The sequence below is a fragment of the Syzygium oleosum genome, unplaced genomic scaffold (genome assembly GCF_021117445.2).
Source record: "Syzygium oleosum isolate NSW1041296 unplaced genomic scaffold, Sole_v2.1 Sole_v2.03, whole genome shotgun sequence".
In the NCBI taxonomy this organism is placed as follows: Eukaryota; Viridiplantae; Streptophyta; class Magnoliopsida; order Myrtales; family Myrtaceae; genus Syzygium; species Syzygium oleosum.
The window spans coordinates 17,171,041-17,197,784 of record NW_026607487.1 but is presented as its reverse complement, the minus strand read 5'-3'; the positions used below and the strand labels follow the sequence as shown (position 1 = coordinate 17,197,784).

Genomic DNA, 26,744 nt, shown 5'->3' with positions numbered 1-26,744 from the left:
AAAGCATCCGAACAGATTCCTTGAGTTCTGGAAAAGAGAAACCGGACCAACGTGATCTTCCACCAGAATAAAAGGCGATCGAGCCACAGAAATTTGAAAGCATCAAGACATGAGTGGAGCACTTGGAATCATAAAAGAGCTTTTCCACGACAATTGTTTTGCTGCTCGCGCCGTTGAATGTGGAATGATGATGTTGGTACCATGGTGGAGAATTAGATTTGCATAACTTCAGATTTCAGAGCAATCTTTCCTCATTCCAGAGAGTAAATAGATATTTGCATTGAAGCGAAAAGAGGAAAAGTACACCAAGTGAATTCTTATATTTACCAAACAGCTTTGGCGTACTAAATTGTGCTTCGATCAGACAATTCGATACGCTAATTCAATTGTATCATGATTAGGGTCTGTTCCGGTGTCTAGAATACCGAGTGATTCGTGTTGGGGAGAAAGGGTAACAATTTACTGCTTATACCTGTTTAGGATCAATATCTTCCCCAAAATTCAACCAACTAATATCAAATTGAATCCAACAACAACCAGTCACAATATTTCGGCGATATCAAGCTTGAAGTGGCAAATGTAGTGCTTCAAATTAAAGTAAGGCAAAAACAATACACACAAATTTTACATGAAAAACCTAACGCGAGAAAAAACAGGGGTCACTAAAAAAAAACTTCCTCTAATCATCGAGAATACACTATAGTTCATCTCTAGTCACATAGCTAGAGGCTCTTCACATCAGCAAAACAATAATATATCATTCCTACAAAGGTGGATTAACTCAAGGAAGCAAGAAAGCTCTAATCTCTGCTAGAGAAATTGAAAGACAATAATATAGATGATTTGAAAATATTTTTTTAAAATAAATGATGCATGTATCTACCTTTTGATTTTTCCCCAACAATTTAAAGAACTCGTGGGTTGCAAATTACCTGCGAAAAGCCGTTTGTGGTCCACAACTCACCGTCATTGACGATATTGTTATCTTAGGTTTCGTTTATTTCGCGAAAAATATTTTTAAAAAAATTGATTACTTATATCTTTTGAAATAATTAGTTAATAGAAAATATTTTTATTATTGACAACAATTTATGTTTGAATATTTTCGTGAACGATGAAAATATTTTTCGTTTAATCATTTTCTAAGAGATATACATAATCATTTTTAGAAAAAACATTTTTAAAATTATTGATTTTTCGCAAAATAAACGAAATCTTATTTAAATTCTTTTTTTTTTTGGTTACTTTTCGACGTTCCACTGATAGTTTTCTTTCCCTCCCAGTTCTTGTTATTTCCAACGCTAATAATAACAACCCATGAACCCCATTTAGATTGAGTATGGATTTAAAGACGGCGTGACGATTCCAATTAGAGAGTCCCGATTTTGACATCAAGTTCAGATTGAGTTCCCAATTTATTCTAAAAACTCAAAATGTTACGCGCCGTGAAATACATTTTAAGATCATGGGTACTCATTATTCATACTAAATTTGGAACAGCCCAATTTTCAAAGTAGTATCTCATAATTACGCATTGCACGAGAATAATTTGGACACTAAAAATCGCGAAACCTCCTTTATTGGTTGCTTAATCAATGCCTCCAAGACACTTATTGAGTAAATCCTATATTTTATAGCTTGATCATGGTAGAGATATTGCCTGGGGATGTGCAATCCCTAATTGAACGTGACGTGACGCAATTGCACAATGCGCAGTCAACATTTCTAGCAAAGGGGTAGCAAAGGATCCTTAGAAAACTTTCATGGCCGTCCGATAAAAAAAAAAAGAAGAAGAAAGATAAATCTTGTCGTTCGATCGTAAAACCCGTTGGATTTAAGCGTCCTATGCCATTCCATACAGAAATTAATGAGCAAAGCAATCAAATTAGCCAATAGGATAATGTCCAAAAGCAAGAAGCGATGCTTTCAGGAGAGAGAGAGAGAGAGAGAGAGAGAGAACCGAGCTGAAACGGACAGATGGCGCTGTAGCGATCGACGAAATCTCGTTCGACACTTGACACGTACATTTCCACGGGATGATAGCGTGACAATCCCACGAGGAACTTCCAATAAATCCCAGGACAACTTTTGTCCGAATCCGGAGCGATAAGGCTCAGGCAAGCAGCTTTCGTTGGAGAATCCGACACGCTCGGGACTATTCCTTTCGTCGCAGGATACGATCCTGTCCCCTCTTTCTTCTTCGCGAGCTCACTTCCCGGCTCGCACCCACCGGCGACGAGGCCCTTTCGGCGATAGGATCAGGTAGGAGGAGGAGGAGGAGAAAAAGCGGCGAATGGGAGGAGAGGGCGCGAAGTTCGACGCGTGGGGATACGGAGTCAACACCTCGTCGGACGACTGCGTATCCGCCATCAACGCCTACTACCAGCAGGTTCGTGTCCTACTAGGGGTTCTCTTTTTCTTGATGCGTACCATGCGTTTGATGTAATTCTGACGCGAGCTTTTTTGGGGTCCGTGAAGGTGTTAAGTTACGGTAGGAAGAGATCGGTGATTCTTGAAGCGGTGGACCATGATGGGGATTGCGTTTTAGCTAACATTTTGGCCGCTCATTTTCTCTGTTCTGCTGATCCTTCTCGTTTGCCTTCGCGTATTCAAGCTGCTAAGTCTCGTTTGGTTAGATTCTCTCTCTCTCTCTCTCTCTCTCTCTCTCTCTCTTTTTTGGGTTCTCTCTTGTTATCTTGAATTCCTACGGAAGGTAGGGGAAAATTTAGACTTTTAGTGTGTTAATAAATTTGCCAATTGGGCAGGAACAAGCTACGCTATATGAAAAAGCTGTTTTCAATGCTGTCAGCAGTTTGATTTCAGATAACAGAGACGACGAGGTCGCTTTCGAGCTGCATCAAAAGGTTTTTTTTTAGTTCTTTCTTTTCTTTTTTGTGGGAAAAAGGTGTCTCAGTTTCTTCCGTATGGATTTACGTCATCGATACTGGTTTGTCATAATTGCAAACTTGTCTCTGTTGTTCTTTTTATTGCTTGTTTTGCTAGTGAGAAGATGTTTTCATCCTAACGATTTAGTTTACCACTCAGACATTTGCATTATGAAGTTTGTTTTGCCTTGTCGAAATGGGTCTTTCATGTTCTTTTGTAAGCCATAATAGCATGATATGCCGGATTATTATTTAGATTGACGCACCTTGTTAATATTGCATCTGAGAACACGTTAATTTGTGACTGGTCAAAAGACCTCATGTCAGTTAATATGGGACCTCACGACCCATCAATGCATTGTGTTCTTTGTCTCATCCTTACTCTAGATGGTGAAGATGTTATTGACTGTCAACCAATATTGAGTTATTTACACAAAGGAATGGAAAAAATTGCAAAAAATTGAACAGTTATACTTATCTGCTTTATGTAAGGTGTTGGGATTATTCAGCTACATGTTCACAGAAGCATTAACTGTAAATGAACCGAAACAGTTGGGGAATATTCAAGTACCTAACAGAGCCAGTTATATAAGAGTAAATTTGTCAGAGTTGAGTTGTATAGGTAGCCAAAAGGGTCATGTATGGAATGCTCATTGAAGCGGAAGAAAAACCTCCATAGATGTGTCCTCGCCTTTGCTTTCCAACTTGTTTATGTGAACAGTGCTTATGGAGAAATTTGATCTGTTGAGGATCTAATGAGCAGAGCCATGTAAAGAAGTGGAGTATTGTGTGTGTGTGTGTGTGTGTGTGTGGACACGCACAAAAGATGTTAATAATATTTCTGAAATAATTGCTCAAGTGCTTGTTGCTAAACAAGATATTGTGTTGGTTTATTCCTTCCTGTAAGTTGTCTTGGTACTTAAAGCAAGCTCCCATTTTCATGCAATTTGGTATTTAGTGTGGCTCCAAAGTCCAGATGCAACATCTTCTCTTTTGTGTTCTGCAGCTCTTAAAAGATTTCCCTCTAGATTTGGTATCTTTGAAGAGGGCTCAAATATTATGCTTCTACATGGGTCGAGCAGATCTTTCCCTGAATCTTGTTGAACAGGTTGCTGGTTCTCTTTCACCCTTCTTCTTCTTTGGCTTTAAGTTGAAGTTGCATTAGTAAAAGAAACAGACTTTGGTCAGCACAATGCCAGATGTACTAGTCCAGCAAGGAAGCAAAAAGCAGTAGACAAATATGAAGGAACAGAAATATATAAAGTGTCAATCCTCTGTCAATGTTTTTTTTTTGTCAATCATTCCAAGTTTCTTAGAAACATGTTAATATCGATATTTTTCTGTGCCAGCTAGTATAACTGCAGCTGTTATTTTTTCTTGAACAAGCAAAGCATTCGATTGGTCACGTTCTTTTTATTTCATTTATAATCACATCCTTAGTTGCTGATATGATGATTTCTTTAATTCAACAGGTTTTACCAGATAATCAACAAGAAAATTACGTATATGGGATGCTTGCTTTTCCTTTACTGGAGCTTGGTCGAATGGCTGATGCTGAGAAAGCAGCAAAAAAGGGTTTTGAGATAAACAATGAAGATTGTTGGGCACAGCATGCCGTGAGTATGATAACATACTCCTTCTCTGCTTAGCGATTGGAATCTGGGATAAATCGTTGAGTTTATTTTCAGCTAATGGTTTTTTGAACAATTGCCTCCTTATCTTGCAAGTAGTTCTGTAGGCTTCAAATACGATAACTATTTCTTTTCTTGTTGTACTATTTCGAAGTGATATTGTCTATGTCCTTGTGCAGTTGTGCCATGTTTTCCAGTACGAATGCCATTTTAAAGAAGCAGTAGAGTTCATGGAAGAATGTTCACCATCATGGATCTCTTGTTCATCATTCATGTATGAGTATCGATCGATGAGAATTATGATGAATTCCAATATTCTCGCTTATAATGTAACTTTACATTTTCAGGTTAACTCACAATTGGTGGCATGTAGCACTCTGCTACTTGGAAGGTCATTCTCCAATGAGAAAAGTCCTTGATATATATGATAATTGTATATGGAAGGAACTGGAAAGACCTGATGCTGTGCCTGCCGAGGTCAATGTCTATGCTTTTAGTTGACTTGGTGCATTGATCATCTTTGACAATGAATTGACTGTGTATACTGTGGATCCAGGTGTACTTAAATGCTTTAGGTCTGCTGTTGCGGGTTCACGTGCGTGGTCACATAAATTTTTTTGAGGAACGCCTAAAAGTTCTAGTCAGCTGTTTGACAGATCAGGTGAGTCATATCTTACCCTTGTTGTCCAAGAATTTAGTGCCTGATCAGACTGCATAATTAAGGACATAAAGCTAATTTTTCCTATCAGTACCTCATCTATAAAGAAAGATGTGCACACATATCAGAATAACATAGCAATTGATGTGAAACCATATTTTGCTTGTTTTGCCATGGAAAGAAAGCAATGTGAGCAGCACCCTCCAAGATTGCTAACCCTTGGCATCTTTGAGTGCGCAAAGAGAATACTTGCTTTTCTTGCTGCCTCTTCTGCCTTCTCTTCCTTTCGTGTCTGTTTCAGAAACTTTTAGTGGGATCAAACATATGGTCTTTTCTTTCGTTCCCATTTCTTTCCTTTCTGCCTCCTATTGAATTTGGTTGAATTTTTTGGACGTCATGAACTGTTGACGAATTGGTGGTAATTACACAAAATATTGTTGTATCAATGGTAAATCAGAAACTTCTCATTTGCCTTGTATAAGTCTGCTGTGAGTACATCGGGATTTTCCCTCAAATATTCCGCTTTGGTCCTCCATTTGACAAGGATTGGGAAGCAATCGAATGGCCTGCATGTGCATTGCCAATACCGAATGCCTTCTGAGTGTTGCTGGCTTTTGTGAGATGAGTGTAGTTGTCTAAGTGTTTGACAGAGACTGTTCTCATGGAAATAAAGTAAATTGACACATTGAGCAACCATATACTTCTCCCCCCACACAACCCCCCCCGGTTAAGCGTTACATAAGTGTGAAATATTATGTCTTAATGATTTCTTTATGAAAAAGGATTCTCTTATTTTTGGCACTTGTGATTATGAAATCACTTGAACATTCTATTCCACATCATAATTCACGATCTTAATAGTTCTGTTATGTATGAAATTTTGTTAAATTGTTCAGAAGACTTGGTACATCGAATGGCATCTTGATTTGTTGACTTTATGGGCCTTGGCATACTCGGGAGAACTTTCTAAAGCAGAAGAACTATTCAGTGGCCTGAAATCCAGGTTACGAGGATTTTTCCTTTCTTGCAACTGCACTTTTTTATTTCACAGCAGCCATTTGCTTATTATATTTTATTTATTGATGTAGATTTTCTAGGATGAGCAAGAAGAAGCAATCATCTATGCATAGGGGGATCCTGGTTTGTTGAATACTACTTTGCACTTCAATGCATGGCAACTTCATTATTTAGGAGAATTAGACTTTTACTCTCTTGTAGTGCACTTAAATATACTTTTTAAACTTTATTTCACTTGAACCTGCATTCTATATTATTCCGCATTTTTTTTCACCAACAACCTTTCTAATCTAGAGGCATGCGTGAGTTTAAACACTTGATTTTGATCGGCTATTTCCGGTCATCAACCAAATCTTGGTTCTTAAACTTCAAGGCATCATTTATTCTGTTATTGATTCTGCATAAGTTTTCTTTCAATTTTCTTGTGCCATCGAAAAGATTGCTTTATTTGAATTCGAATATCCTTTATTTCCACTGCTCTCAGCTTGCAGAAGCTATGTTTGATTACGGGAGTGGTAAGTATGAACAAGCATTGAAAGTGCTGGGTCCAGATTTTGATGCCAACAACTGTAAGGTGCTCTTATGAACCGTCAGCTTGTGCGACTGAGGTCTTCTTTAGACTATACTGTGCCGAGGATCGACTAATACACTTTCATTATGCTAGATGATCGGGGCATCGGACGAGCAGCTAGATGTATTTAATGAAGTATGGTTCATTATGCTACTAAGTACTGGACAAGCTACAAAAGGTATATCATTTCGCTTGCTTATTTGCGATCCAAGCATTATGTGGGTCTTCTTCTGATTCCCAACTATGAATGCTGCAGCGACTGAAGCAATCCAGGAGCGGATTAAGAAAAGGGAGGGCGCTCCTTTCTTGTGGCAGTTGCAGGTACTGCACTCGACCTTGCGAAAAACACTCGATACAAACAATCTCATGCACCTCATAACTTTTCGGCATTTGTCGAGTCTCATTTCAGGAAAGAGGCTACAAGCTGATGGGCAAACCGGAAGTGGCGGCCATGAGCGAAAGGGTCCGAGCCCTGGAAAGCGCATATTTCAAGTAGCTGGCAACATTACCGACATTTTCCTCCTCTCTTTCCCTGTAATGAGAAGAATGCAGTTGCTGTAAATTCCATGCTCGCTTGGAGCACCACCGATAAAAATCTTTGGTAAATGTAGCCCGTCCTGCAATTCCGCAAAAAAATTCTTCCGTACTCTCTTGAACCTCAAAAATCTACTGGGCTATACAGTCTCCTCGGAAAGTGTCCTCTTTTGCTTTTTTCCCCTTTTGACTTTCTTACAAGAAAAGGAGAAAACTACTCATGCATTGTTGAAAAGGAGAAGCGGGGGGGAATTGATGTTAATTCATCAGCGATTTTGAAGAGCAAAACCAAAAAGGAAACCAACACGGCCGAAATCAATCTTTGCATTGATGACCATGATCACACATCTGTGCATTCATTAAGCATTAATGACAGGCATGGCTCTCTCTCTCTCTCTTTCACACCTCGCTTGTCTTTTCGGCGGTGAAAACGCAGAGCCAATCAAAATCTCAGGAGGGTTCAAAAAATCTGCGTAGCCAAAAGCCAAAAGCCAAAAGAAGAACAGAACAGAACAGAGGCGTGTTACGAAGACAAAATGCTTAATGAACAACAACTCTCTCTTCTGACAGCAACCTCATCATCACTCATCGCCAGTCAAACTTTCTCCCACCCATGCTTTTACCCCACTTCTTAAATTCGTTTGCCTCCACATGATTCTCAAAATATATAACAAAAAATACCCCACCAAATTCATTCCCTTGAAACCTCGGCGGGGACCACTGACGATGCGACATTCAAACCGGGGCCCCCGCGCGCGCTCGACCCCTGATCCGCCTGAGCTCCTCCGCCACCTCCCGCGCGTCGGGCCGGTCGTCCTTGTCCGCGGCGACGCACCGGAATGCCAGCTCGGCCACGGCGGAGACGCCCTCCTCCATCGCCGCCGCCTCCCCTTCGCCGCCGCCGCCGACCGCCATCGCCGGGTCCACCACCTGGTGGAGCATTCCCGTCTGTATCCGCGACACCACCAGGTCGGCCAGCGCCACCTCCGCCTTGGCCCGCTCCTGATCCACCGCCTTCATCCCCGACACCAGCTCCAGCAGCACCACCCCGAAACTGTACACGTCGCTCTTGTCCGTCAGCCGGAATGAGCGGTGGTAGTCCGGATCCAAGTAACCTGGCGTCCCCTGAGGACCGGTCCATATGTACTCCGAACCGGTCGTCGATGATGGGTTCCCCGTCCTGTCGAACACCAACAGCCTTGAGAGCCCGAAGTCACCGACCTTGATCCTCATGTCCTTCTCGACAAATATGTTGGACGACGTTATGTCTCTGTGCACGATCGGCGGAGTCACCGAGAAGTGCAAGTACTCGATGGCCGTGGCGATCTGCAACGCCATGTCAAGCCTCACCGGCCACGTCAGCGAGCCTTTCTTGTGCGAGCTCTTGCAACCGTGGAGGTGGTCGGCGAGAGTCCCGTTAGGGACATAGTCGTAGACCAAGAGGAGCCCTCTCGGGTCGGAGCAGTACCCGTGGAGCTTGACAAGATTCGGGTGGTCGATCGACGACAGTATCAAGATCTCGTTGCAGAACAACTTGGTGGAGAACGCGCGCGCCGCCGCCGCCGCGGCGTTGTGGTGCTTGTGCAGGTGCTTGACGGCGACGGTCCGGCCGTCTCGTAGCCTCCCCAGGAAGACCGACCCGAACCCGCCGTCGCCGATCTTCCGTCTCGGGTCGAACCGGTCTGTGGATTCCTCGAGCTCGTCGTAAGTGAACACCGGCGGGAGGAGGCTCGCCGAGCGGTGGCGGCGGAGGAAGACGACGGTCGGATCTTCCTCCGAGGAAGAGGAGGCCTCGAGCCGCCTCGACCGGAAGATCGCGACGATCACCGAAAACAGAAGCAGCGCGCACGTCAAGGCGAGCAACAGCACGGCAACGCGGTTCGGGTCGCCGCGCCGGATCCACGGCGGCGAGAACCGGGACTGCGCGCCGAAGCAGACGAACTGCTTTCCCGGGTCGTCGAAGTTGAAGCCGCAGACGCCGCCATCGGCCCGACAAGCCCGGCAGCTGGCGAAGTAGGAGTCCTGAGCCAAGTCGAACTCGACCTCGATCCCAAAATTCAAGACATTGTCGAGAAAGCCAAGAACGTCAGCCTGACAGCCCTGCTCGGAGCTGAGACGGTGCGCATTGGACCCGCAGTCGCTGAGCAGACGGACAGGGCTCTTGATGAGCTTACACTCCCACGGGCAGCGACTGCAGTTGGGGAGGTTAGGCGGGGAGCAGGGGCGGAGCACGGAGAGGCGGGAGCAAGAGGAGTCGGAGACGCGGAACGGGGATCCGGAGAGCGAGATGGCGCGGCTCGGGATGGCGGAGGGGCGCGACGACGGCGTCGTCGTCGTCGGCGGCGGCGAGGAGGAGGAGGAGCAGTTGCCGTCGGGGGGAGGGGCGGGGCGGGGGGAGAGGGTGAGGGAGGAGGAGTTGGGGTCGTAGCGGAGGAGGGAGAAGGGGAGGCCGTTGATGGAGAGGAGGGAGTGGGGGGAGGCGCAGCGGATCTGGAAGGAGGGGTGGCCGCAGCCGGGGGAGGCGGAGAAGGGGTAGGGAGGAGGGGAGGAGGAGGGGAAGGGCGGGCAGGGGCCGCCGGGCGGGGCGGAGCAGAGGTGGGAGAGGGCGAGGGGAGGGGCGAGGACGAGCACGGCGGCGGCGAGGGCGAGGTGGAGGGAGAGGGGAGGCATGGCGGTGGGGGTCGAGCGGAGAGAGAGTGGGGGGGAGAGTTGTCTAGCGAGAGAGGGAAGATGGTGGAGTGAAGATCTGCATCTCCTCTTCTTCTTCTTCTTCACCCAGAAATAGAAAGGGAGAGAGAGAGAGAGAGTAGGGAGAGTATTTTTACTTGGGGGGAGCGTGAGAGTTTGTGGGGGGAGACTCCTCAGAGAGAGAGAGAGTCACGTGCAGAGGGAGAGAGGTGACGTGAAGACAAAGCTCGAGGAAATATGGTGGACGTTGGAGGAGGAGGAGGAGACCGACGCTGCGCATCCCACCGTCGGTCTTGACTTTTTTTTTTGAGTTTGAGCCCCGTACACGCTAAAATTTTGCAATAGCCTTTTCTTTCTCTTTTATCTTCGTATTATAATTTAAAGGAAAAATTCTAAATATAAACTTAGGCTCGGTTCGTTTCACGAAAAATAACTTTCAGAAAAATATTTTTTGGGTTTTCCGGCATTTGTTTCACGGAAAATAAACTAGTCATGGAAAATATTTTTCCTCGATGGACAAAACACATTCAAAAGTATGAAAAATGTTTTCCTCACACTTCCTTCTTTCACCATTCATTTTAATTATTTTAATTTCCTTTTTTCAAAAATTCTAATTTTTAATTTTTTTCTTTTTTCTTTTTCTTTGACCTTCTTCTTCGGCCGATCGTCGGCCACGGCGAAGGACGGCAACTGGCCACAGGCGACGCTAAGCGTCGCTTAAGGGCGGCGAGGCTTGGGCCCGCCAGATCGGCGCTGCTCGAGCATCGCTTGAGGGCGGCGAGGCTCAGGCCTCGCCAGATCGGCGACACTCGAGCGTTGCCAAAGGCGAACGAGCTCAAGGCCTTGTCAATCTGGCGAGGCCCAAGCCTTGTGATCTGGCCAGGCCTGAGCCTTGCCGCCCTCAAGCCACGCTTGAGCTCGCTTGTGGGCGGTCGTCAGCCTTCGCCGTAGTAGGCAATTGGCAGGAGAAAAAGATCAAAAAAATAATAATAATAATAATAAAAAGAAAAGAAAAAAGTTAATTAAAAATCAATTTTAAAAAAATTATTAAAAGTAGTGTATGGAAGATCTGATTTTCATACCAAACGGCGGAAAATATTTTTCGAGTCTTTTTTAGATTTCAGCCAAACATTGGAAAATCGGGTCATTTTCCTGGAAAATGGCTTCTTGGAACGTTATATTTTTCACGAAATGAACAGAGCCTTAAGCTCCGTTCATTTGGCGGAAAATATTGTGTTTTTGGAAAATGTTTTCCCGGAAATCATTTTCCTAGAAAATGTTTTTCCGGAACACAATTTTCCGGTGTTCGGCTGAAATATGAAAAAGTTTCGAAAAATATTTTCCGGCGTTCGGCAACGATCGCCGCCGGCTGTGTTCTTTTTCCTTCTTTTACTCCGGCAGGTCGCCGGCCACGGCCACGGCCGACGTCCGGCGACCGGCCAGAGGCGAGCTCGAGCCTCGCCACAGGCCGGCGAGACCCAAGCTCGCCCGGCCAGCGAGCTCGGGCCTCGCAAGATCGGCCTCGCCCGAGGTCGAGCTCGCCCGAGGTCGCCCGATTCGGCGACCTGGGCGAGCTCGACCTCGCCCAGGTCGCCGGACGTCAGCGAACCTCGCCCGAGGTCACCGGCGAGGCTCTGGCGAGGCCGAGCTCGCCGGTCTCCGGCCGCTAACTGGCTGAGGTAGAAGAAGCAGAAGCAACAAAAAAAAAAAAAAGGGAAGTCCGAAGCAAAGCAGAGCTTAGGACTTCGGAAAATGACTTCGCTTCTCGTGCTAAGTCATTTTCCTCAAAACAATGAAGGATTTGGGGGTGGGGAAGGAAAATGCTTTTCCACGGAAAACATTTTCTGCCCCCGAACACCGGAAAACGCGGAAAATATTTTCTGGAAAAATATTTTTCCGGAAACGAGCACAGCCTTAAAGTGCCGTCATTTTCTTAAATAATGATTTGAGTTGTTTCAAATAAGGGCTCGATGTGGCTATGTAGTTTCAAAGAAGGGCCTAACTTTCCAGATGGTTAAGGGTATTTTTCGTCCTTTGCCCTTTTTTGAATTTTTTTCTCTTCTTTTTCCCTTTTTTTTTGGTTTTTTCTCGGCTGCTGGCGACTGCCCGGAGAGGGTTGGATGAGGGACAGCCTCGCCAAATCTGGGTGAGGGTCGCCTCGCCAGCGGGTGGCGAGACCCTTGCCTGTGGCTTTCGAGGGCGGCCTCACTCAAGGCGAGGGTCACCTATGGCCGGCAAGGGCGGCCTCGCCCAAAGCAAGGGTCGCCCATCGGCGAAGAAGAAAGAAAGAAAAACCGGAAAAAATGAATGAAAAAAATTGACGAAAATGCTCTTAACAGGTCAGAATATTTAACCAGCCTGTGACCAGAAAGGTCGGGTCCTAATTTGAAACTGTCATGGCCACTTTATGCTCTTATTTGATACAGGGTCCACTTCAAGTGCTCATTTGAAATTTTCTCTAATTTAAATATATATACCTGATTAACAACTGTTTCTGAAATAACAAAATTTACTTTATTTATAAATATTTTAACAATTCACTTTTCTTTAATACTCAGTCAACAAAATCCTTTTCTCCCGGCGCACTCCACTGCGTCCGTCGCTTTACTTTCGCGCTCTGTGCGCGGGGGCTCACTAACTCAGTAACAACTGTTGACTCGCATCTGACTTTTCCAGCATATGGTCTTCCTTTCAGATTTCTAGGTGGTCTTCCTTTCACATCGCGCACCTTTTCCGCCATTGCTTCGCGGACGAGCAACTTCGCTTCGGTGTGATGCCGGTCGATGGCGAAAGATGGCGGCGACGTCACTGGGCACGGACAAGAATTAGTCCAGGACAACGAGTTCATCTTCCCCGACTTCTCTTTCTATGAAAAGATGTCGACGACCGTAACAGCAATAGCATTGCGGCCGATCGCGGCAATAATGTGGTAGCAGCAGCTACTGTGTCATGCAATGCCGGAAAGGAGAGGCAGAGAGTAGAGAAATGAATGAAAAAAAGGAAAAATGTTCTGCGAGTACTTTTTTATTTGAACTTATTGTACTAGATTACCCTAATAGCTTTCTATAAAATAATAACTATAATTTCAAGAAATGAAGATCGATCCTCTATTAATGATTTATCCATAAAATCTAATGGTTTTTTATTTGAAATTTCTTTCCAATCTCAACTAAGCTTTAATCGTCGCTCAAAGTTCATAGCCCGTTTGACAAGTTATTAGATGTTACTCGATGGGAAAAAAACTTTTCTTCATTTCCGGGAAAAGTCTAAAAAATACCCCTCAATCATTTTCGCAAGTCGCCTCAATGTGCCCCCTGCGTAGGACACTATTGTCTCGACACAAAGCCTCTCTCTCCAGCTCATCGGCAGGCCAAACATATTGGCCGGACGATGAACACGTGACCAGCACTTGACCATTCGAGACAAATGCGTCCGGTGTAGGAGGCAAATCGAGAGGGGGCGATTTGCCAAAGCAATCGCCATTTGGAGATTTCCAGAAATTTCATTTCTCTTCTTGTTCTTTTTTTTCGGCCAGAGGAAATTTACTGACCTTTCTGGCCTAGCATAAGAGTCTTCACAAGATCAAAAATATTTCGCGGAAAAAAGTCACAAAAAAAAAAACATCAAACTATGCTCACGGTGATATATTTACCATAAACTTCTTTTTGTAACATAAAAAACCCCAAACTATACTCATTGTAATACATTTACCCTAAACTTTTTCAAAACCCCAAACTTGTACCTTTGTGATACATATACTCTCTGTTAAGGTCCCGTCAAATGATTTTAAGGCCAAAATAACATCGTTTTTATTTCAGTTAAGCCATGTGAGGCGCCATATCAACATCATTTGCTTTCCGGCATCTATGTAGGTAAATTTTTAACGGTGCTTATTAAATATGCCATACAGTCATAAATTTGGGATTTTTTTATATCACAAGAAAAATTGTACAGCAATTACAATGACCATAATTTGAAACTTTTGGTGGCTTTTGCCCGATTTTTTGTTGCAATCACGGCTACTCAGCATCATCTCGGCCATCCAAAAACAGACGGTGCTTGGGTCTCGAGATGGGACTCTGAACCAGCAAAGGCTTCGGAAACAGTTGAAAATGCGAGGAAAGAGGGAAGGGGAAGGGGAAGAGGACAGGGGGGCAGAGCAGCCGTCGCAGTAGAGGGTGGGGGCCTGCGCGCTGCTCAAGGCGGGGGGCCACGAGCAACGAGTCCCTCCTCGGTCAACTGCGAATTGCAGTGTTGTGTCCCGTCCCCACCGCTCATCATCCTCCGTGACTTGTGGCTTAAACTGTGCACGTGTCGTTGTTCGATGGATACGTCGTCCCTTTCGGGCTTTCAAACTGCATGTCCCGAATGGCGCAGGTGCCTTCGAACTTATTATCTCCTCCAGCCAAAAAAATTGACACGGTAGCAACCGCTTTTGATCTTTATTATTAGTCAATCGCCGCTTAACCCCCCATCCGAAGATGGAAATTTTCTCTCGTTGATTTTTGGAATCGGACGTGAAAGCAGGAGGGGCTTCTTTTCTATGTTGGGCGAGGCATGCGCTTTGAATTATCGGCGATTCGATATATGAAATCGATGATAAATTTATTACCTTAGCGTTTTTAACCGTCGTGTTACGTTAAAGACGAAGTTCTTATCAAAAGTAACGTGCTGCACCTGCATAGAATTAGTCATTGGAGCAACAGAAATTCGACGTATCGATTTGCAAATCTCTTGCGCATACCAATCTTCAGATTATTTTTTGTAGGCATACCGTTATTCAAGTAACATAGAAGCCCAACACCGTTATCACTATATGCTACACGTTCAATTAAAAACGGACCATTTCTCTAGTTAAGAAAGGGAATTACATCCTAGAGAAAAGACAACATCTTTATGCATTTGTAGCTCATGCGTTCCGATTTAACACTCGAAAACCTCTGACTAATTGCAAATATTTAACTCAAACACCTGGGCAACAGGGCATCCGGCTCTTTGCTTAGCGAACCTGTTTGCACAGTTCGAATCTCCCCCGCACGCAAGTCCTCGGACTTAACCCGGCGCCGGAGGCGGGGGGCTCCCCCGCCACCTTGTGGAGTTTACCCGCCCAACCGGCGCAAGAAAGAACGGCCCGCGGGCGTCCGCGGTCATCAAAAAAAGAGATTTGTTTAACTCGGCCCACCCTTAATCATGGGTATAAGTGTTGAACTCAGCCCAGCTTTCGCCAAACCCCTAGGAAAAGCGAAAACGGCCCAATGAAACTTGGACTATTCTTGCAATTTATCCTTTTTCTTTCTTCGGTAATAGGCTTTTGTTCTCTGTCTCGTGCAATATGAAGACATTTCTTCAGCATGGCTCCTCTTGTGTGGCTGGAAGTTCAAAATCGTCTCCAGCATGGCTACAAAATGTAACTGTTTGTCGCCTCTGGTTGTTTTGTGGCCTCGGGTACAAAAGGCGACCAAATAAAAAAAGAATTTCTCGCTATAGATGAGGGCGACGGAGCAAACGCAACAAAGGGTTCGCGACAAAGAAAGTTTGGTCACCTTAGCCCATTTCTGTTTTGCGTTGTTCGGGTCGGGGCCTTGTATGGTGAGGTGGCCTCACTGTAAGGTGAGGTCATCGACTTTGGGTAGCAAATCAAAAGCTTATGCCTAGGGAATCATCGACATCAAAAGTAAAGTAGACCTCATTTTTAGTAAATCTTCTTTTGAAAAATGAAATGTCTCATGCAGTAAAGTGTGGTTATCATTGGAACCATCATCAATTTGCAGGATACAACATTCAACAAGAGTACAGTGAGTCTATTTGTCTATACAAATTAGTCGTTCGTAGTAAAGATTACTTATTCACGGTAAAGCTTATATTGCTCGTAATAAACTTTATTTGTTCGGTTTACCCCTACTAATGGTAAATTTAATTTGTTCTTGGTAAATGCAAGTTGTTTTAGGTAAATAGAAGTTATTCTCAGTGAATATAAGTTGTTTGTGGCAACTGTTAATTTTTATAAAAGCATGTTCGTTTTAGTAAATGCAATTTGATCTTGGTAAATACTAGTTGTTTTTCATGAATATAAGTTGTTTATTTGTGGTAAAAGCTACTTGTTCTTGGTAAATTATATGATGAGATTTACCTCAGTGAATTTTTATCAGATAAGGTTACCGCTACTTACTTACGATGATATAAATTATCATCAATAAATGCAAGTCGTTCAAGGTTTACCGGAGTTGTTCTTCTTATCTACGTACAAGTTGTTCATGCTAACTGGAAGCTTTATAAAAGATGATTCGATGGTAAATGCAAACTTAGATCTTGATGCCAACTTATTTTTCATAAGCATTTCCCTTTTGAAGGGGTAATTCTTTTTCGTTTTTGTGTATTTCAGTAGATTGGCTCTCGATTTGGTCAACGAAGCGAATATAATTAATGCTATGAATTTAAAATTGTTACTACCGATAAGTTGTTTTACCTCCATTTTTTTTACAAGAAAAAGCCATATATACTATGTATTAAATGTTTTTATCAGGTTAAAAGATTGTTTGACATGAAATCGGGATGACTGGGAGTGCAACTCAATTAAGCGAACCTTGAAAAAGAGGTATTCGGTTCATCGGGGTAAAAGAACGGAGGTTCTCATGCGATTAATGGAGAGAAAATGACACAAATAGTCCACGAACTTTAGTTCAATGTGCAATATGATCCCTGAATTTTTAATTTGTTCAATATGGTCCATGAACTTTAATCCAATATGCAATATGGTCCATGAACTTTTGGTACATGTTCAATTTAGTCTCCATTGAACATTTTCATGGATCACATTGAACATTAATCTAAAGTTTAGAAACTACATTAAATAAATTAAAAATTTATGGATCATATTACATATTAAATTAAAGTTCAGGAACTGTTTATATCATTATTCCGTTAATGAACTTTATAACTAACAACCCCATAATTCAACGAATCTAATCCACTATCCAAAAATTGCTTCCCCCCAAAGTACCACGATTACAGCCCAAGGAAAAAAGGAGAATTATAGAGGGAAAGTTCCAGAAGAGGACCCCTTGTTAGACACGCCAACTTAGAAAAAGTCTCTTGCTTCGTGCCAGCCATGTGCAGAATTTCCATGGCATTACGGAGTCGTACCTCCTCTTCTTCTTCTTCTTCCTCCTCAGTCCATCGTCAAATTTACAGAAAAAAAATACTCAGTCAAACTCTCTCTCTCTCTCTCTCGCTCTCGCTCAAAGGATTCAATAAAACGCGTCGTCGTCCCTCCCCTCGCAAACCATTCAACCCCGTAAGAAGCTTCACGCACAGGGACCTTCACCCAAAAGTCTTCCATGGATGCTTCCTCCTCATCTTCTCCTCCTCCTCCTCCTCTTACGTCCCAATGTCATTCCTCCAATTAATTTAAATACCAACAAGAACGAACAGACAAGTCCGATCTTTCCACCGTGTTTACTCCGGATAAAAAAGGGACGAGCAGGCAGTCCCACGTATAAACGACGCAAACTCTCTACTCCCACCCCGCATCAGGAGAAAACCCAGAGCGACCATCGATCGGCTTCTCATGGATTTCTTCACCAAAACGGCGGCTGTCAAGCTCCGGAGCCACCTCGACAAGTACCTCGTCCCCGGCGCCGGCGAGGGCGAGCCCGTCCGGCAGAGCCGCAGCGGCGGGCGCTCGCGGGCCTCGACGTGGGCGGTCGAGCGGGTGGAGGGGAAGAGCCACGTCATCCGGCTCCGGAGCTGCCAGGGCGGGTACCTGGCCGCCACCGAGGACGCGTTCCTGCTGGGGATGACGGGGAACAAGGTGGCGGTCGCGTCGCCGACGGGGGGCGAGGAGCTCGACCAGTGGAACACGGAGTGGGAGCCGATCAGGGACGGGTTCCAGGTGAGGCTGAAGTCGTGGTGCGGGAAGTTCCTGAGGGCCAACGGCGGGACGCCGCCGTGGAGGAACAGCGTGACGCACGACGAGCCGTACACGGGGGGCACGAGGAAGTGGATACTGTGGGACGTGGAGGCGGTGGAGGCGGAGGCGGCGGCCGAGGGAGGGGCGTTGGAGAAGTATCTGGCGTCCATGTCGAGCATGTCGTCGGTGGCGGAGGACGCGCTGAGCGTCCTCGGGTCGGAGAGCGGAGGATCGCCCAGGAAGTCCGACGTATCGAACTTGTCCTCCCACCACGATCAGGTCAGCCTCGTTATAAGCACGAAAATAAGAGCATGAAATTCATTAGAACTCAATACTTACAAATCCCAAAGCACACGGCGATGCTGAATTAGTCATTCCAATTTGCTTTTACGAAGGAAAATTTGATCAATTCACATTACTCACTTTGCATAATATGGGAATTCTTGATAGTAAGCAGAGGCAATTCACGTACCATGTAAATATCACTAGCACTTATTACATGTAGATTGGACCATCGTTCTACTGATTATCTATTATGAAATTACATTTATACTATTAAGAAAGTGTTATTTATGCTTGAAATCCGGTGTGTCGATATGAAAAAACATGGATTGTTAACAAGATTATGATTGAGAAAGGATAAGTGTCTTCTAACGAAAGACCCCAATAAGTAAATATAAGAAAAAAAATGAATCAAAAGAAATTTCACGAAGCCCCTACTCATGCCCATCTAGTTCTTAGCGTAATATTTATGAAATTTCACCTTGCAAGCTAGCTAATTGGTCTCATTTTTATTATTTAATCAAATTCAAAACGCGAGAAGATAAGGGATGATGTTAGCTTGCTTTGCCCCGCATGCGCCGTCTCTCGCGACTCGAGCCTTCGGATCGAGAGCGTACGTTGGGCATGCGCTATCCGCAACTTCGTATGTCAACAGTCCAAGCGTCCTTAATCAGCTCAATTAACGATCTCTAAATTTCGTGATATTCTAAGTAGTAAGTACTAACTTAGACATCGTTTGTGCAAATCCAATGAAATAATAAAAAAACTTGCCCTCGCTCGAATTAACAAATCCTTCGTCATTTTGAAGGGGAGAGGACCCCGTCATGCTTGAGCTACGTTTTAAAAATTAAGATATACTCAAAGCTCTAAACTTTGCTTTTCCTCTGTTCGCGACTTCTACTAAACACATTGTCTTATTACGCAAATGTGAATCAGCATAGGTTTGCTCATATCCCGTTCGCATTCGCTTACTGGTTCTGCTTCTCTTCCTACACAGTTCTCGTACCACAGCTCCAACAAGCACCGCTCGGGAATGGACTTCTTCCACAGGGCCAAGGCGGTCCGCCTCCGGAGCCACCACCACAAATACCTCCTCGCCAACGAGGATGAGGAGTCCGTCTCGCAAGACCGGAAAGGATCCTCCAAGAACGCCAAGTGGACCGTCGAGCGTGTGAACTCCAACGACGATGAAAACGGCTGCATTTTCATCAGGCTCAAGGGCTGCTATGGCCGCTACCTCACCGCGTCCAACAAGCCCTTCTTGCTCGGCATCTCCGGCTGCAAGGTCCTGCAGACATTGCCCAGGCGGCTCGACTCGTCGGTCGAGTGGGAGCCGATCCAAGAGGGGAACCGGATCAAACTCCGGACGCGGTACGGGAATTTCCTGAGGGCTAATAAGGGTTTGCCGCCGTTGAGGGACTCGGTGACGCACGATATCCCCCAAAGGACCACGACGCAGGATTGGATACTCTGGGAAGTCGACATAATGGAGATCGAGGTTGATTCTCCGAGCGCTAGCGATCAGCTGGGGCAAGCGCCGCCTATTGACCGTGATGCGGATTTATCGATGGTGTCTGAGAACAGCTTCTCTTCTTCGGTTTCGGAGATTTCTGGGAACCTTTCCAGGCAAGAGGTGTGCGACTCTTATCCAAATTCGTAACTATCCCCAGTCGTTTTGTTTTCGAGATTATGAAACTAAACATGATATTACTTTTACAGTCGAGCGAATCATTAGTGGCTTCGCTGCCTCCGCCACCTGCGTCGCCGCCCCCAACTCGTGTGACAGAAGGCAGGATCATATACTACCACATAGCGGACGAGAACGGCGAAGTGGTGGGAGAGGACATGGAAGGCTATTGCCTCAATAATTTCAAGGGGAATAGCGTGGAGGAACTGAGTCGTAAGCTGTCGGAAGAGACCGGAATCGACAGCCTTGTCGTGTGTTCTCACAATCCATTGAATGGGAGGCTCTTCCCTCTTCGCTTACGCCTTCCTCCGAACATTATCATGCGCGTTGTCGTAGTCCCCTCGTTCTCATCAGGTAAGACTCAGAGTGCTTTCTACTTCATCATCATTTTTGCCATAAAAGGATTGTCTTCGGTTCTCTATTATGTTTGAGCTGATGAATCCAAAGCAGTTGCACACATTTGTGAAATTTAATCTTCCATTAGCTGCAGAAAGTCCCCAGATAGAATTAAAAATGATTGGACAAGTTTCTGGTAGAGAGTTGGTGCGGGTAGTTAATTGAACAGTAGATTCGTTCCATTTTACAGTGCACTGATCTCATTATCAAGTGAAAACAGTCGTTGATGAGGCCATGGCTTGTGCACTAGTTCTAAGTTTTAGGTAAACGTTGACTTCACAGCGACACCACTTGCACGTACTTTTTGGTAAACTGCAACTAATTTGGACCAACTTTTGAATTTCCAGCTCTACTCTGCTTTGTTTAGGTTGTCTCGTCTTGTCATCTGTGCTCAATGCTCTGTAGCTTCTCCTTCTAAGCTAATATCATTTGTTTACAAGTCTTATAAGCAAATATCAAGATTACCTCACCCCATGCCTTTCTTTTGGTGTTTTCAGCGGCATCAGACCTCGCAAATCAAGGAATCCTATAGCATGCATCGAGGTGGGCATCTCAGTTTTGATAGGCACAAACTCGGTTAAGCATTGTATATTCTGATCCCAGCCCTAGGCTCCTGGTTATCCTCATGTTGATATAGAGCACCTGGGGGTGACCTGCTATTCATTCGTTTCATGCTCCGCCGGTGTTTTTCAAGTTTTCTGGAGCTCGATTTAGGTATTTAATTTATTTTTGGCTCTGCGATTGATCGTCCGCAAGTGGGAGATGTATAATCATACGGGCTCATGGTCATTGCTTCTTCCCCTATCTCCCTATTTGTTTGTATGTGAATATGATATAGTTCTTCTGTATATTCTTCTATACTAGTCAAGCTCAAGCAGATTGACTTGTGCATTTCCTCTTAATGAAAATACCCTTATAAAGCAAGCAGGCATCCTGGAATGCAAATATTTATATCGAAGCATAAAGTTTACCAATTCAAAGCTTCAGAAGCACCATAATGTTTTCTCCATTATCTTGCTAGCTGCTTATTAAGAAATTTAAGGGCGATTCTGAACTGGAGAAAGGGCCTTAACTAGATTTTCACGCATGGAGATTGAGGGCACTACAGAGACATAGGGCTCCGCATTACAAGAACAGCAATATGTCTGTCCCTAAACAATATCATGGACACTGAAGTCACAGAGAAACAATATCAGTGCCTTTGTGCTAGAGAGTATGTGTATCCTCAGGAATTCACAATATCAAGGAGAATGCATATAACACAGACTCTAGTATAAAAATGCATGCTATAACAAAATTCACATACCCGAACTGGAGAATCAAATAGTGAAATATAGTATGCACCACAAAAGACTTGAGTGATGCTGCACCTGCATAGAGGCTGGGATGTAGATTAAGATCTGGTGGTCATAATATAGATGGGACTCCTGCCATGCAACAAACCCGAAAGCTTATTTACAGTTCCTATCCAGTTGGACTCAAGATGAATTGCAACAAATGGACCCACTCTCTCAAGGTAGTCTTTGGTTAGGAACAATTGGTTTCCACCCTCTTTCACTGCAATACTGGAGGTCCAGCACCAGATTATCAGTTGAGAGGAACATGTTGCCAGATATATATGTGCAAATTTTCTTGTTTCAGAATATTCCCAGCAATTACACTTTTCAATTGAGAAAAGTTCAACGAAACAATTTTGAAACACAATTGAAGCGTGGACCATCACCAATAGTCCCTGCAAGAACAGAGGCCATCCTTGAAGTGATGAAATCGAGCACGATCTCTCACAATGATCTCCACATTAAAGATCCTGGAGATTAATTTGGTGACCTTGTGACAGTCATTGCACACTCGGAGATTTTTAATTATGCGAATAGGAGTGCCCTGTTTCCTGTTTAATAATCCAAATGCAATGGCAAGTCTCTCGCTATGCAACCTGAGAGACTGCTCCTTCTCCTCACTATGCTCATCATCGATCATAGTCGCTTGTGAGACATCTGGTACATAGCCAGATGACTCTAATTTCTCTTCTATTTCCTTCAAGGCCCGGTATATATCTTCAGTTTGAGGATGCGTTGTGTCCCCAGCAAAAAACTCATGGGAGATACCATCTATTTCCACTAAACTGCACCCTGGCTCTTTTGTTACACCTCTATCAGTCATTAATTTTCTAATCAGCGCAACATCGTCCCACCTGCTAGCCGACGCATAAACCCTAGATAAAAGCACATAAACACCACTACAAGAATCCCCTCCGGATGCGAGGATCTGCATAGCCACTTCTTCGCTCAGCTCAATTCCTACATTTTTCTTACAACACGCATCCAGAATACTCCTCCATATTACAGCGTCCGGCTTAAATGGCATACTAGATACAAGATCTAGCGCTTCATCAATAAGCCCAGCACGAGCAAGAAGATCGACCAAGCATCCATAGTGCTCCAATTGTGGTTCAATACTATACTCATTTATCATCTTATCAAAGTAGCTACGGCCTTCATCAACCATACCTTTGTGATTACAAGCACTCAGAACACCAACAAACGTTACAGAATTCGGCATTAAACCTTCTTCCATAACCATCTGGACAAAGTAATCCAACGCTGCTTCGGCCTGTCCATGCATAGCAAATCCTAAAATCATGGAATTCCAAGAATTCACGTTGTGCTTTTCCATCCTCTGAAAAATCTGCTCGGCCATCCCCAATGAGCCGCACCTGCAATACATGTCCACCAATGAAGATTGGACAAGAACATCATCAACCACGTCCTCATCACACTTCCTCAAAATGTAAGCATGAGCCCACATCCCTAAAGACAGAGAACCCAGACCAGCGCAAGCACTCAACACGCTCTGCATGGTGTACCCATCCGGCTCAAACAACATCTGCATCTCATGGAACGATTCCATCGCAGCATTGAACTCACCAAACCGAACCAAGGCATCGATGACGGCATTCCACGAAACCGCACTCCTCTCAGGCATCTTCTCGAACACCTTCTTCGCATCCTCCAAGACGCCGCAGGAGGCATAAAAATGGACCAAGCTGTTGTTAACATAAACATCCGGCCCCAACCCATGCTTCCAAGCCTGGGCGTGCACTTGTTTCCCTTCGGACAGAGCGAACAGATACGCGCACGCCTTGAGAGCGAACGGGAACGTGTACTGATCCGGAGAAACACTCCCATCTTCCAGCATCCCGCGGAGCAGCGAGATGGCCTCCTCCTTGCGGTCGCCGCTCTGCGCGCAGGCCCTTATGAGAGCGTTCCACATGAACGCGTTCGGGCTCTCGACATGCCGGAACACCCGGCGAGCGTAGTCGATGCTCAACGAGGACGAGACGTAGACGATTCTGCTGTGGAGGAAGTGGGCCTGCGGGTCGTGGGCCGTTGCCGCGGTGCGCAGAGCTTGAGCGTGGATTTGCTTGAGGTGGGCGATGTCGGAGCAGTCGTTCACCAGCTGAAGAAGACGGCCGTGATGGTGGTAAGGGTCGGCGAGATTGGGCTTGGTCGGGACGGAGAGAGAGTGCGGAGGGGGCTGTGGCGAGGTTGTGAGAGCCATCATCCCACTCCCGACGCGAGGTTGTCGTTACTTGTTAGCACGTACTAACACGCTTTATGCTAGCACGAACTCGGGTACGGGCGGGGTGTGTTGCATGGGGCCGCACCGATTCTGTAATCGTGAAATTTGGATATATTTCGATGAACCGTACATGACTAATATTGCAATATCGATTACGATTATTCAGGGTTGCAATGCCGAGAGATAAATAGAATCAAGGGTATGTATCTCTAACGCTATTCGTGTGCCTAGAGTACATTACCCTAAGTGACATGAGAACTCCGGTCCCTTTTTTGTGTTTCCAACGATATCTCGTTCGTCTGCAAATAAGGATAGTTTCTATTTATATACTATCGTAGTATATTTTGACTCGTCAAACTTCCACTAATCAAATTAGACATGTTTATCGACCGAAAATTGTATGGTTTAGTTATATTCGGTAAACGCGTCATAAATTGGTTTAGAATGCTACAGCCCAAAATTATATGGATGTTAAATTGGTTCACAACTTATTTAGATCCTACCCATGTCTATGACTCTCGCCTTCACTCGATCTCGCTCTCATCTTAGGATGGGTATGAGTTTTCATAAATTGGATTAAATATAAAAGTGTTTTAGTAATATAGGTCATGAGTTGAGTACGGGTCATTAGATTTTTATTGCATGAAAATTGATCAAAAATGGTTAAATGGGTTAATTTGGATCAGACCATATTCGATCCAACCCAATCCACTCGTTTGATAGGTTTTTTAACTTGTTAGATAAAAACGCCAAGTATGAGAGGTATTTGGGCAATTCACCAAAAAAAAAAAAGGCCTGAAAAAGCTTGTTCTTAAGCATAGAAAAAGTGGTTGCTGGTGCCGGTTGTCCACTTCCTATCCTTTTACTTGTTAAGGGAAAAAAAAGGAAAATTAGCTTTTCCTCAGTGGTGGGGCTTGGGTATGCAATTTTTGCTAATTGAGCGTGACCAAAGTCCAATGCTAGCGCTAGGGGTGGGTGGGCTGGCCGAAACATATGGCTCCTGTCTAAGCCCCGATTCAAGAAGCCTAACAATGCTAAGCATGTGGCTTTGTTGATAAAGGGGTTAAGAGCTAGAGTGGGAGAGTACCAGGTCTAGGGTTCAATCCTCTTGAACACCGCACACGCGCACATATATACATGTAGAAGAGAAGAGGAAGATCTAATAAATAAATAAGCCCAACAATAAGATCTAGTATCGCAATCACATTTGTCCCCATTCAAACGAGGCCTCTTCAAGAAAGACAAGTTACTACGATCTAAAAATCTATTAAGACATCATGCTCCGGTGATATGAGACTCCAAAGGTCTTGCTATCTCAGCTTAACTAAACCTGATTCGTTTAAGCTTGTAATTGCTTACTGTATTCAATGATTAAACATGTCTTGATTCTAAGTAAAAATTTTGTTTCGAACGGAAATATGTTTCTTTTTTGCAATCATGAGTTCGTTGATTGTTGAAGATCTAATGTTTTGTTAAATTTAAGTTGTTAGAAAGTTGTTCATTTGTTCTTTTGTCTAATAAGTGATTTTGATGAAAGTCAAAATCTAGCTAGTTATAGTTTCTTCGCATTCAATCTTATGCACTAGAAGTTTTAGCAAAAAGAAAAAAATCTTATTCACTAGATTTTTTTTTTTTTGGAAGCATTGTTCAGGGGCAATATTAATAACTTCTTTCTTATTAAACAATAAGAAAAGTGTAGTCTTGATCTGTCTTTTTTTCCTAATTTTTTTCAGTCTTCATGGTTTTAAAATTGGAAGGAACAAAAGAAATAGGATCCCGAATATTAGGCTGCGAATGATAACCATTTTATTTCTCTATTTCTGGAACAGGAATAGGTTTGGAATAGAAATTCGTTTGGTAACGCAATTTCATTTTCTATTTCTGGAACGAATTTTTGAAACAGAAATAGGTTTGGAACAGAAATCAGAAGTAAAAATTTTGTGCTTTTCTATTTCTGGAATAGAAATGAGAAGTTAAAATTCTTCTCATCGTTCGCCCTCGCTACTAGCCGATCGCCCACTTGCCGCCCATCGCCGCCCACTTGTCGGCGGCCGCCGGTCGCCATCACCCGCTGCCGCCCACCGTCGCCACCCGCCTTCGGCCACCGCCCACCTCCCATTGCCGCCCGTCGTGGGCTGCCGCCCGCTGTCTACTTGTCACCGTTTCCCACCGCCGGCCGCCCTCCTCCCTGCCCCACCCGCCTCCCATCGCCGGTCACCGTCTCTCGTCGTCGGCCTCCCTCCTCCCGCCGCCACCCGGTGCCCTCCTCTCGCCGTCGCCCGGTGCCCACCTCCCACCGCTGGCTGCTGGCTGCCATCCATCGGCCACTGCTTCCGCCTCCGACCGCCCTTCTCCCGCCCCTGCCCGCCTCCCACTGCTAGCCACCGTCTCCCACTGCTGCCCACCTTCGGTCGTCGCCCATCTCCCATCGCCAGCCGCCGGCCGCCGTGGGCGGCCGCCCACCGTCCACCAGCCATCGCTCCCACCTCCGGTCGCCCTCCTCCCGCCGTCCACTAGTCGGCCACTCGAGAGGAAGAAATTTTGTGCTATTATCAAACAAATTTCTGTTTCTGGAACGGAAATTTTGTATCGTTATCAAACGTGTTTTTTTTGCTGAGAAACTCCTCTAGGAACAGAAATAGAAAAATCAAATTTTGACTAGAAATTGATTTCTAAAACAGAATGGTTGTCATTCGCAGCCTTATTTTCTGCTATTTTAGAGGGAAAAGTAAATTGTTCTCTTCAATCTAAATACAAAAGGAATAAAATAAAAAAGTTTTGAATTAACCGAGATAGGAAAGTAGCAACCCATAAATCATTGAATTTCCTTGAGGAGGTGATATTAAATATCAATATATGCTTAACAAAGTCGAAGGCGAATTCGATTATTTTCTTGACCAGAAAAAA

The 26,744-nt window shown here is 44.6% G+C and overlaps 4 protein-coding genes across 4 annotated transcripts; 2 read left to right on the top strand and 2 right to left on the bottom strand.

The window, feature by feature from the left end:
- Positions 1-2,065: 2,065 nt before the first annotated feature.
- On the top strand, positions 2,066-7,427 carry LOC115671702 (uncharacterized). The gene is made up of 14 exons (XM_056309510.1): positions 2,066-2,389; positions 2,479-2,631; positions 2,766-2,864; positions 3,892-3,993; positions 4,358-4,501; positions 4,696-4,790; positions 4,864-4,993; positions 5,073-5,177; positions 6,071-6,177; positions 6,263-6,314; positions 6,676-6,765; positions 6,856-6,940; positions 7,019-7,083; positions 7,172-7,427. The coding sequence occupies exons 1-14, from the start codon at positions 2,294-2,296 to the stop codon at positions 7,256-7,258; spliced, it is 1,410 nt and encodes a 469-aa protein (XP_056165485.1). The 5' UTR covers positions 2,066-2,293; the 3' UTR covers positions 7,259-7,427.
- Positions 7,428-7,990: 563 nt separating this feature from the next.
- Positions 7,991-9,971, bottom strand: LOC115668038 (LEAF RUST 10 DISEASE-RESISTANCE LOCUS RECEPTOR-LIKE PROTEIN KINASE-like 1.5). The gene has a single exon (XM_030589547.2). It carries the CDS (start codon positions 9,964-9,966, stop codon positions 8,032-8,034), a length of 1,935 nt encoding a protein of 644 aa, XP_030445407.2. The 5' UTR covers positions 9,967-9,971; the 3' UTR covers positions 7,991-8,031.
- Positions 9,972-17,126: 7,155 nt separating this feature from the next.
- LOC115672085 (uncharacterized) lies at positions 17,127-21,182 on the top strand. Its single transcript, XM_030593846.2, has 4 exons — positions 17,127-18,172; positions 19,173-19,808; positions 19,895-20,216; positions 20,756-21,182. Exons 1-4 carry the CDS (start codon positions 17,552-17,554, stop codon positions 20,788-20,790), a joined length of 1,614 nt encoding a protein of 537 aa, XP_030449706.1. The 5' UTR covers positions 17,127-17,551; the 3' UTR covers positions 20,791-21,182.
- Positions 21,183-21,863: 681 nt separating this feature from the next.
- Positions 21,864-23,874, bottom strand: LOC115672083 (pentatricopeptide repeat-containing protein At1g59720, chloroplastic/mitochondrial). The gene has a single exon (XM_030593845.2). The coding sequence runs from the start codon at positions 23,817-23,819 to the stop codon at positions 21,978-21,980; it is 1,842 nt and encodes a 613-aa protein (XP_030449705.1). The 5' UTR covers positions 23,820-23,874; the 3' UTR covers positions 21,864-21,977.
- Positions 23,875-26,744: the final 2,870 nt, after the last annotated feature.

Excerpts from the sequence above, each read along its gene's own strand:
- LOC115671702 (XM_056309510.1), top strand. The coding sequence starts at position 2,294 with ATGGGAGGAGAGGGCGCGAAGTTCGACGCGTGGGGATACGGAGTCAAC. Across the intron at positions 2,632-2,765 it reads AAGCTGCTAAGTCTCGTTTG|GAACAAGCTACGCTATATGA; the intron begins GTTAGATTCTCT and ends CCAATTGGGCAG. Across the intron at positions 7,084-7,171 it reads CTTTCTTGTGGCAGTTGCAG|GAAAGAGGCTACAAGCTGAT; the intron begins GTACTGCACTCG and ends GTCTCATTTCAG.
- LOC115668038 (XM_030589547.2), bottom strand. The coding sequence starts at position 9,966 with ATGCCTCCCCTCTCCCTCCACCTCGCCCTCGCCGCCGCCGTGCTCGTC.
- LOC115672085 (XM_030593846.2), top strand. The coding sequence starts at position 17,552 with ATGGATTTCTTCACCAAAACGGCGGCTGTCAAGCTCCGGAGCCACCTC. Across the intron at positions 18,173-19,172 it reads TGTCCTCCCACCACGATCAG|TTCTCGTACCACAGCTCCAA; the intron begins GTCAGCCTCGTT and ends CTTCCTACACAG. Across the intron at positions 19,809-19,894 it reads GGAACCTTTCCAGGCAAGAG|TCGAGCGAATCATTAGTGGC; the intron begins GTGTGCGACTCT and ends TTACTTTTACAG.
- LOC115672083 (XM_030593845.2), bottom strand. The coding sequence starts at position 23,819 with ATGATGGCTCTCACAACCTCGCCACAGCCCCCTCCGCACTCTCTCTCC.